Here is a 10,898-nt window from a genome sequence, read left to right as displayed (position 1 = left end):
TGAGCTTTAGATGGTGGTTGTCCATCCAGCTCTGGATGTCCCTCAGGCAAGCAGAGATACGGGCTGAAACCCGCGTATCAGACGGCGGGACCGAGACGAAGAGTTGGGTATCGTCCGCGTAGCAGTGGTAGGATAGCCCATGTGCAGTGATCACAGGGCCAAGGGAGCGAGTGTAAAGAGAAAAAAGAAGCGGCCAAGGACTGAGCCCTGGGGAACTCCTGTGGCGAGGGGCCGAGGTGTCGATACCGAACCAGCCCAGGCAACCTGGAAGGAGCGACCAGAGAGGTAGGACTCAATCCAGTCCAGGGCTGTGCCACAGATGCCCGTTGCTGACAGGGCAGACAGGAGGATGGAGTGATCCACAGTGTCGAAGGCAGCAGAGAGATCTAGAAGAATGAGGACAGAGGAGAGGGAGGCTGCTCGTGCGGCATGGAGTGACTCACTGACGGAGAGGAGCGCAGTCTCTGTCGAGTGGCCCGATCTGAAGCCAGACTGATGGGGGTCTAGCAGGTTGTTGTTAGAAAAGAAGGAAGAAAGTTGAGTAGAAGCGGCTCGTTCTATAGTTTTAGAAAGGAAAGGAAGAAGAGATACCGGGCGGTAGTTCTGGATGATGGAGGGATCCAGGGTAGGCTTTTTTAGCAGCGGAGTGATGTGGGCCCTCTTGGAGGATGCCGGAAAACAGCCGGAAGACAGGGAGGAGTTGACAAGGGAGGTGACAAATGGGAGAATGTCAGGTGTGGTAGTTTGGAGAAGAGAAGAGGGGATAGGGTCAAGGGCACAGGTTGTAGGGCGGTGGCAGAGCAGGAGTTGAGAAACATCAGAGTCTGTAAGGGGGGAGAAAGTGAAAAAGGAAGGGATGGGCCTAGAGGGGGGGAAGGGCACAGTGAGGGGGGCGGTGGTTGTAAAGGATCTGCGGATGACTGTGACCTTCTCATCGAAGAAATCAGCAAAGTCATCAGCAGCGAAGGAGGACTGAGGAGGAGGAGGCGGTGCGTTGAGGAGAGAGGAGAAAATGGAGAAAAGTTTCCGGGGGTTAGAAGCGGAGTTCTGAATTTGTGTTTGATAGTATTTTGCTTTGGCGGCAGTGACATCGGAAGAGAATGCCGCCAGGAGAGACTGGTAAGTCATGAGGTCTGAAGCGTCTCTGGATTTCCCCCACTTCCTCTCCGCTGCACGGAGGCTGGCCCTGGAGGTACAGAGGGTGTCAGATATCCAAGGACTGGGAGGGGATGTGCGAGGTGGCTTTGAGACAGGGGGACAGAGAGAGTCAAAGGCGGAGGAGAGAGATGAAAGGAGGGTGGCAGATGCAGAGTCAGCGGGGAGTTTGGAGAAGGATTCGAGAGGGGGGAGTGAGGCGGTGACGGTGCTGGCAAAGGAAGAGGGTGAGAGGGAGCGGAGGTTACGGCGGGCTGAGGAAGTGTGGGTGGGAGGAGGATGGGGAGGAAGAGGGAGGGGGAATGAGATGAAGTGGTGATCAGATGTATGCAGAGGGGTAACCGTGAAATCGGAGCATGAGCAGTTCCTCACAAAGACAAGGTCTAGGACATTGCCCGCCTTGTGGGTTGGAGGAGAGTGTTGCAGGGAGAGGCCGAAGGAGTGGATTAGCGGTAGGAAGGCAGCAGACTGGGAGGCTTCTAGGTGGATGTTGAAGTCTCCAAGGAGAATCAGCGGGGTGCCATCTTCAGGGAAGGAGCTGAGAAGGGTGTCTAGCTCATCAAGGAAGTTTCCCAGGGGCCCTGGAGGACGGTACATAACTGCAATGAAAAGGTTAGTAACTGGTTTATCAAACCTGAGTTCAATTTCTCTAGCCACACCCAGGCCTGATTACTGCCACACCTGTTCTCAATCAAGAAATCACTTAAATAGGACCTGCCTGACAGTGAAGTGAAGTAGACCAAATGATCCTCAAAATCTAGACATCATGCTGAGATCTAAAGAAATTCAGGAACAAATGAGAAAGAAAGTAATTGAGATCTATCAGTCTGGAAAAGGTTATAAAGCCATTTCTAAAGCTTTGGGACTCCAGCGAACCACAGTGAGAGCCATTATCCACAAATGGCGAAAACATGGAACAGTGGTGAACCTTCCCAGGAGTGGCCGGCCGACCAAAATTACCCCAAGAGCGCAGCGACGACTCATCCAAGAGGTCACAAAAGACCCCACAACAACATCCAAAGAACTGCAGGCCTCACTTGCCTCAGTTAAGGTCAGTGTTCATGACTCCACCATAAGAAAGAGACTGGGCAAAAATGGCCTGCATGGCAGAGTTCCAAGACGAAAACCACTGCTGAGCAAAAAGAACATTAAGGCTCGTTTCAATTTTTGGTCTGACGAGACAAAAGTTGAACTTTTTGGAAGGTGTGTGTCCCATTACATCTGGCATAAAAGTAACACCGCATTTCAGAAAAAGAACATCATACCAACAGTAAAATATGGTGGTGGTAGTGTGATGGTCTGGGGCTGTTTTGCTGCTTCAGGACCTGGAAGACTTGCTGTGATAAATGGAACCATGAATTCTGCTGTCTACCAAAAAATCCTGAAGGAGAATGTCCGGCCATCTGTTTGTGACCTCAAGCTTAAACAAACTTGGGTTCTGCAGCAGGACAATGATCCAAAACACACCAGCAAGTCCACCTCTGAATGGCTGAAGAAAAACAAAATGAAGACTTTGGAGTGGCCTAGTCAAAGTCCTGACCTGAATCCTATTGAGATGCTGTGGCATGACCTTAAAAAGGCGATTCATGCTCAAACCCTCCAATGTGGCTGAATTACAACAATTCTGCAAAGATGAGTGGGCCAGAATTCCTCCAAAGCGCTGTAAGAGACTCATTGCAAGTTATTGCAAACGCTTGATTGCAGTTGTTACTGCTAAGGGTGGCCCAACCAGTTATTAGGTTTAGGGGGCAATCACTTTTTCACACAGGGCCATGTAGGTTTGGATTTTTTTTCTCCCTTAGTAATAAAAACCTTCATTTAAAAACTACATTTTGTGTTTACTTGTGTTGTCTTTGAATAATATTTAAATTTGTTTGATCTGAAACATTTAAGTGTGACAAACATGCAAAAAAATAAGAAATCAGGAAGAGGGCAAACACTTTCACACCACTGTATATGTTTTATATTTTCTTTGTTTTGGTAGGTTAAAAACAGTATGCGTTAAGTGCATTTCTCTTATAGGCCAATTCAGATTTAGGGTGTTTTGGCTATTAGTAGAAAGGTATAATTCAGCAGATAATACACGCCAAAAAAAACTGTGGTTGCACGCATGTATATGTTATGTTTGAACATATGGGAAAACTACACTCACTGAGCACTTTATTAGTAGCATTTTTACTTTATTACACCTACTTATTCATGCAATTATCTAATCGGCCAATTGTGTGGCAGCAGTGTAATGTATACAATCATGTACATGCGGCTCAGAAGCTTCAGGTAATATTCATATCAACCGTCAGAATGCGGGAAAATGTGATCTGAGTGACTTTGAGCATGGAATGATTGTTGGTGGCAGACAGCAGTTTGAGTACCTCAGAAACTGCTCATCTCCTGGGATTCCATGCATACAAGTCTCTAGAGTATACAAAGAATGGTGCAAAAAACTAAAATAAATCCAGTGAGAAGCAGTTCTGCAGACAGAAATGCCTTGTTAATGAGAAATGTCAGAGAAGAATGATCAGACTGGTCAAAGCTGACAGGAAGGTGACAGTAATGCAAATAACCACACATTACAACAGTGGTATGCAGAAGAGCATCTTTGAACACGCAACACATCATGCCTAAGTGGATAGGCTACAGCAGTAGAAGTCCAATAAATACCTGTGCTCACTTGGTGTATATACTTTTATTTCAATATATTTACTCTCATGTTTCAATGTTTATGTAATCTCATTTCTGAAAACGAAAGGTGCCAGAATGATTGGCACCCCTAACAATTACTGTAAATAACAATTGGCAATACAGTTTTACTTAAGTTAATACAGTGAGCTCCAGAATTATTGGCACCATTGATAAATATGCACACAAATAATAGTTATTGAGATAAGCTTTATTTTCCAATATATGTACAGCAGTGTACTTTATTAATAATTAAGTGGAATCGAACAAAGTCTTACATTTTTTAATTAAAAAATATTTCCCCAAAAAACAGGTGTTGGAAAACATGGGAGCAAGAGTGTCCCAGAGCAAAACACCTGACCTCTAAATGCTCCTGATGACCTGGTTGGTGCCTTGCATGGCAGCCAATCGCTGTTGGTGTGTGAGTGTGTGTATGCATGGAAATGTCAATTTGGTCCACTGTTTCCATTGAAGGACAGGTGTTGACATTCTCCCTCAGTTGTTGGTTTTTGTTGATCTGTACTTGGGGAACACTAGTTCCTCTACTATATTAAACTACCTGTTTGAAACAAAGACGTACCTGCGTTCATTTTTCTACAATCATACGGGGCAATACATCTAACTCCACAAAATAACACAACAGGTTCCATAATTATTTTATTTTATTTACAATAATTGTTACGGGTGCCAATCATCATCACCTATGGTTTTCAGAAAGAAATAGATTACTTATTAAAAAACACTGAAACATGAGAATACATCTATTGAAATTAAAGAATACAGTTCTCCGATATATTTGAACATAACATTAATTATTATATGTGTTGCATTGCTTGCATCTGAAAGGTTTATTCAAGAACGGTCGGTGCCAGTGCGAAACCAAGGAGATTCTAGTAACACCGAAGACGCTTTGTCTAGCGAGAACCAATCTAGAGATATCAAATAGCTAATTCGTTCCTTAATTACCTAACACATTTAAATAACGTTGTTTTTGAAGACTCTGTGAGGTTTCCACGAACTAAACAGCTAAATTGCTTGCAATCGTGTAACTTTGAGTCTGACCTCTTTCTGCCTTCAAATGCGTCTCATTCGCGTGCTGCCAACGCGCCTCCGAAGACGCCTTCGAAGGACAGTGGACTAATTAGGCAGCGAGGCAAGGAGGCACCAAGGCAGCTGCCTTCGTTTTGAGACGCAGCCGTAGTAGCAGAAGCTGGCGATAACGCACCATAAAGTAGAAGAAGAGAAAGAAGAAAAAGATTCAATTCAGCGGAAAACTGGTATCTGGTTTTGTTTCTCTGTAGCTAAAAGCAATTATCATTTTAGTAGGTCTACCCATGCATAGTATTATGCTAGCCTTTGTTCATCATCATTGAACGTTAGCTAACATTAGTAGCCACAAGGCTTGATTGAGCCGTTTACTATGAGCAGACAATTTTACGTTCCTACATCTGACGTCAGTTCTGTTTCATTGTAAATGCTTGTGGACATCATGGCGGACATTTGTTGTTATGACTTACGAAGTTTTTGAGTTGTGTTCCGACGTTTAGCGCAATTACTGCATGGGACTCGGCTGCGATATCTAAGGTAAATTGTTAGTGCGTTTGCAAACCTGCTAGGTATGTAGCCTAATTTGTTCGGTTTATCTTCATTTATAAACATGCTTGCTGTAAGAATGTGGGGCAGATAATGTGATATTTGCCTACTATGATTTAACTCGTACTCCAATTTGTTCTCGACCGTCTCTATATTCTGTGCTCGATATATGGTAGATGCTGTAATCTAGAATCTATAAAATTATATCGCTACAATTTGATGCGTATCAATAAGTTACTGCTACAACGAGACAATTCGACAAAATGATGCGCTAGGCTAGACTCATTCGTTCGCTTGGTGGATTCAACTGGATCCTAATTCGCTGACATTTCTTTGCGTTCCATGTGCCTTAATCATCGGTAGTTTCAAAGCTGGTCCATCCCTAAAAAAACGGAATAGCTCAAGATAGGTTTTGAAACCGCTGGTAGCTGGTTTACCAGTTAGACCAGGGCCCTGTTTCATATATCCTATGTAAAAGGATAATTTTATGTAATTTCGTGTCAAATTATCTGATTAATTAAATTCGGCCTTTTTATAAACGTGAACTAAGATTTGATTAGTGAATCTAGCATTGAATCATCTCGGATTACTCCGCTATAAAGGGCAGATGAATCGCATGCCTAAAATAAGGATCATAGCTACTCCTTATGTAGACAAAGGGAGGTGGGGCTCTGCCCAGTGCCGGCGTCAAAATTGACGAAAGTAGCCTACGGAGCCCACGACGTTCCAAAAAGTATTTTTATTGGCAATAATAATATATATATATTTTAATCGATTTACTTGCTATCCAATAATACCCGCACAATTAAACATTAACTTGTATAATTTATCATGAATTCCCATGCGCTGGGAAGATGTTTCAGTGAGGTGGCATTATCGAAAAAGCAAGCAAGTCAAAGTATTCGTATGAACGTCCTGACTATCCCATCTACAATCTAATTGAGCTAAGCGAGGTAGCGAGTTATATAAAATAGGGCCCGGCTCTATATTCAACATGGCTTGACCAGCTCAAGCTATGTTTTGAAACAGCTGGTACCTGGTATTTCAATCTGGTCGTCACTGGATTTTACACCAGGGATCATTTTAATTAAAATTGTGTTTGACCATTAAAAGAACAATCTTGCATAAAAAATACTGACCATATTATTCAGTTAATGTCTGTGTAACCCATAGTCTAAATGTATTCAGAGAAAAATGTGAAGAAACGCTGCTTTCATTAGTGCTAGTGAATACAGCAAACAGTCTTTTTTGGCGATTTTACATGGAATCACCCTGTAGACTTGAGAGTACTTGCTTATGAACAATAATATTATTACTGACATTTAAGAATAAAAGGCCAATTCTTTAGCATCCAATGTCGTTATAAATGTAAAATGTATTACTCCGTTTAGTTTCTCTCCATAAAAGTCTGTTCAACCATGATATTAGTTGCAATTGTTTTGTCTTCCCAATAAAAAAATGATAATAAATGTTAATGATGAACTCTTGTGTTGTGACAGTTGGCTTATCAACTTGATGCTGGTCTGATATGCTTTGGCGGGGAACTCTTGTACTCCAAAGTTTAGGGATGTTGTTGTAGTGATGAGTACAGCCTACAACAACATGGGCACCCTATAGCCTAGTGGCTAAGGTGCTTGATTGGGACCTGAAAGTTTGGTGGTTCAAGCCCCAGTGTGGTAAAAATAAGGTCAGTGCAGCTGTCAACCCACATTGCACCAGGTGGGATCAGTCCCTGACTGGTCTAATCAACTGTAAGTCAGTTTGGATAAATGCATCAGATAAATAACTGTAATGTATTAATAATGATTATGAATTTAGTCAACAATGAAATTTAGGAGGGGGTGAACTGATGAGACTGAGTTTTTAGAAAGGGTATGGGGAATAATGCATAGTGGAAATGATCATTTTCTCAGATACTCATCATATTTTTTATATTTTACAGAAATCTTCCAACAATGTCTAAAATAGAGCGCTTGAATGCCCGAGTGGCAAAGCTCTTAACAGTGGCTGTGCATGAGGTATTGGAAGTGGTGAGAGAGACGGTGTCGGAGTACCAGGAGAAAACTGCTCGAACACAAAGGGAGAACGAGAGTCTCAGGCGGAGGCTGCAGGAACTGCAAGACAAGACGAAGAGAGCGAATATAGGTGAGTCTGTGGTATTGAAATGGAGATCTTGCCTTGGCATGCAAGTCCAGCTTGTGACCAGGGATCAATTGAGATTCATAACATTGATGTGGGTATGTAATATCCCCTTTATTTTATTTGAGGCCATGGCTACTTCAAGTGTGGACATTTATGAAGGAGATGACATTCAGCAGCTAAGAGTATTGTTTGTCTTGTCTCTCCCTCGAGCAGGTGCCTCTCTCCCTGTTATTAGAGGAAGGTCTCTCATAGAGCGGCAGCACTGTGAACAGGAGTGGAGCTCCAGTCTCAGGCAGGACACAGAGCTCACACTCACTGAAGAGAAAGAGGAGATCACAGAGGAGCACAGAATCAGACAGAGAGAAGAGGAGGGCAGTGGACTGGAGTCTGATCACATAGTAGAGTCGGAGACTGAGTGTGATGGACTGGAATTGAACACATCAGAATCGGAAGTTATTACTCAAATTCCAGAGTCAGCGTCAGCATTTACACTTCAGCATGTTAAATATGACACCGATCTTGAAACGGCAAACATTTCAAAGCTGCTGTCTCCAAACATTTCCAGTCTGAACATTCAACCCTGTCTGGCTTCTGCTGAAATAAAAACTGAGGCAGAATCACGAGAATATGTCGCAGCCTGTCAACGCAGTATACAAAACCCGTTTTATGGTTGTGACTCAAGTTGTAGCACAGCCCAGGCTGAACCCCGTCCAGCATCTCAAGAAGATGACTCAAGTTCTTATGGACTGGTGTACATTGAGTCAGATATAGTTCCTTTTGAGAAGAATATGAGAACTGCATTGGACAGTAAAAAAAACAAGCAACATCACCGTAATGACGAGCAATACTACTGCATCCTGTGTGGAAAGACATTTGGTCGTGTTGGAAATCTTAGGATACATCAGCGATGTCACACAGGTGAAAAACCGTTCTGTTGCATGCAGTGTGGTCGACGGTTCAGTCATGCAGGTGACTTTAAAAAACACAAGAGGGTTCATACAGGAGAGAAACCGTACTGTTGTGCTGTATGTGGAAAGGGTTTCAGTCAGTCAGGATATCTGAAAATACATCAGCGATACCACACAGGGGAGAGACCATACTGCTGTCATCAGTGTGGGAAAAGCTTCAGTCAGTCAAGTCACCTCAAAAAACACCAGAAAATTCACATTGGTCATATATCCTAGTTTAAAAAATATATATATATTTTTAAGAGACTAAAATGCATGAATCAATTCGTTTATATACATTTTTTCCATAATGCTTTGACATTTTCAAATGTATGCACATTAACACACACACAGTTGAAAAACATGATTGATCATTTTAATTGCTGAAATAAAATTAAAGCTGCGTAGCCAGTGATATATGTTCATTGTGAAAAATGCAAAAATCACACAAGTAAGGAACTTGCCTTACTGCGCAAAAAATTTAATCTAAATCTTACCGTATTGTAATGGGAAAAAATAGTTGTTCGAAAAAAAGCCAGATTGCTGAATAGACTATGCTATGTTGGAAAAATTTCAGAAGTGACTGATTGTAAAGACAAGTCCGAGAGAAGGGTTTACTAATTCGACATATGAAGCTCAAAAATAAGCTGTTTATTTATTTTTTGTTAAACATTTACTTTTTCTTCTGCACAACTTATAGATCGCTTGAGTAGCCTAGATGCATATCAAGGCAACATATGTGACTGGTGTAACACCATCATATAATTCATGTGTAGTGGTGTGTTTAATGTAGGCTACAAACTCATCGTGGCAGCATAATTTCGAACTATTCTAGCTTTGTAAGCTATAGCTTACAGACTGCGAGCCTACGTTGAGGCACGGCTATTTTTATCGTTTCCTTTGGTCTAGCTTGCTTTAGTTTTTTCTTGCCACCAGGCATGAAATATGTGTATAGAACTCTGAAGTTAAGACATAACTTAACGTATCCACCTGTCCAGGCTATGACATTTTATCTAATTTAGAATTTTCCATTTGGTAGGAAGAGCATTTACGAGTGATCCTGACCTGTCATACGAGTCATGTAAACAAGAACTAGTCTACCCAATCAGTTATCAATTGTCCCTTGTTCTTGTTAATCCCATTGGCTATCTACCTGACAGAACCCAGCTGCACCACCGTATATAATGTATTATAACAAACATATTAATTTAGGGCAGTTGTCTGTGTTTGTTCAATCCAATGTGGCACATTGTATGAGCCCTTCGTTGGAAAAAAAGTAAGAAATGTGTAAGAATATGAAAATGTTCTTGCCTGAAGCCCATTGTCTACCTATCTTTTTTCTTTCTTACAAAATACCAAAAAGCTCTGCCATACAAATATTTATTTCATATTCAGCCTTGGATGTGTCCTCCCAATGTTTCAGTTGTGTATGAAAAAAATTGACCTTAAAGTTATGAAGAAATAATAAAAAGCTAAATTAAAATTCCTCATTCTTCTTTTGAGAATGTTGAGTTGATTAAAACTTGTTCATGCGTTTTATTTGTTTCTCCTGGTTCCACACAAGGTGTATTGGCACTGTACGTATGTTTACCTTTTTCTTCAAGAAGCATTGGTATTAAATTAAGCGTAACTAATATATGATATGCAGAGTCCTGTCAGGTAAACCCTGGAGTAGGCCTACCCTACCCTGGTCCTGGAGGGCTGTATGGTCTGCTCTTCAGGAGTCAGGTGTGGATTTGTCAATGACCACTGTCCGCAGAAGCCTTCATGAATAGAAATACAGGCTTCACTGCAAGGTGCAAACCACAGGTTAGCTGTAAAAATTGAATGGTCAGGTTACAGTTTGCCGAGAAGTATTTAAAAGAGCAACCACAGTTCTGGAAAAAGGACTTATGGACAGCCATGAGAGGAAGATGAATTTATATCATAGTGATGGCAAGACCAATATGGAGGAGCGAAGGAACTGCTTCATTGATGATATAACTGGTGACAGAAGTAGCTAAATTAATTCTGAAGTGTATAGACACATCCTATTTGCTCAAGTTCAAGTGAATGCCTCAAAATTAATTGGCTGGTGGTTCATTCTACAGCGAGACAATGATGCAAAACATACTGCTAAAGCAATAAAGGAGTTTTTCAAAGCTAAATAATGATAAATTCTTGAGTGCCCAAGTCAGTCACTCGATCTGAACCCAATTGAGCATGCCTTTTGTATGCTGAAGTAAATACTTAAGGGGACTAGCCCTCAAAACAAGCAAGAGCTAAAGATGGCTGCAATACAGGCCCGGCAGAGCAACAAAATACTAAACATGACTACTTTCATTTACATAACATTGTTGTGTCTCAAACATTATGGTGCCCTGAAATCCGGGTGGGGGTGGG

General features: G+C 41.8%; 1 protein-coding gene across 2 annotated transcripts; it reads left to right on the top strand.

Annotated features, from left to right (window-relative positions):
- Positions 1-4,946: 4,946 nt before the first annotated feature.
- On the top strand, positions 4,947-10,038 carry LOC133121552 (zinc finger and SCAN domain-containing protein 21-like). Of its 2 annotated transcripts, none has more exons than XM_061230807.1 (3): positions 4,947-5,111; positions 7,370-7,572; positions 7,783-10,038. In XM_061230807.1, the coding sequence occupies exons 2-3, from the start codon at positions 7,383-7,385 to the stop codon at positions 8,751-8,753; spliced, it is 1,161 nt and encodes a 386-aa protein (XP_061086791.1). In that variant the 5' UTR covers positions 4,947-5,111; positions 7,370-7,382; the 3' UTR covers positions 8,754-10,038. The 2 variants fall into 2 exon arrangements, with proteins under 2 accessions (XP_061086791.1, XP_061086790.1); XM_061230806.1 differs by lacking the exon at positions 4,947-5,111 and adding an exon at positions 5,121-5,418.
- Positions 10,039-10,898: the final 860 nt, after the last annotated feature.

This window comes from Conger conger, chromosome 2 (genome assembly GCF_963514075.1).
Source record: "Conger conger chromosome 2, fConCon1.1, whole genome shotgun sequence".
Lineage (NCBI taxonomy): Eukaryota > Metazoa > Chordata > Actinopteri > Anguilliformes > Congridae > Conger > Conger conger.
Note: the sequence above shows the minus strand (reverse complement) of the source record. Positions and strands in the feature narration are given on the sequence as shown.

What these genes read in the sequence shown, in the direction of transcription:
- LOC133121552 (XM_061230807.1), top strand. Translation starts at nt 7,383, where the DNA reads ATGTCTAAAATAGAGCGCTTGAATGCCCGAGTGGCAAAGCTCTTAACA. An exon ending in GACGAAGAGAGCGAATATAG is followed by an intron (nt 7,573 to 7,782) that starts GTGAGTCTGTGG and finishes TCCCTCGAGCAG; the next exon opens with GTGCCTCTCTCCCTGTTATT.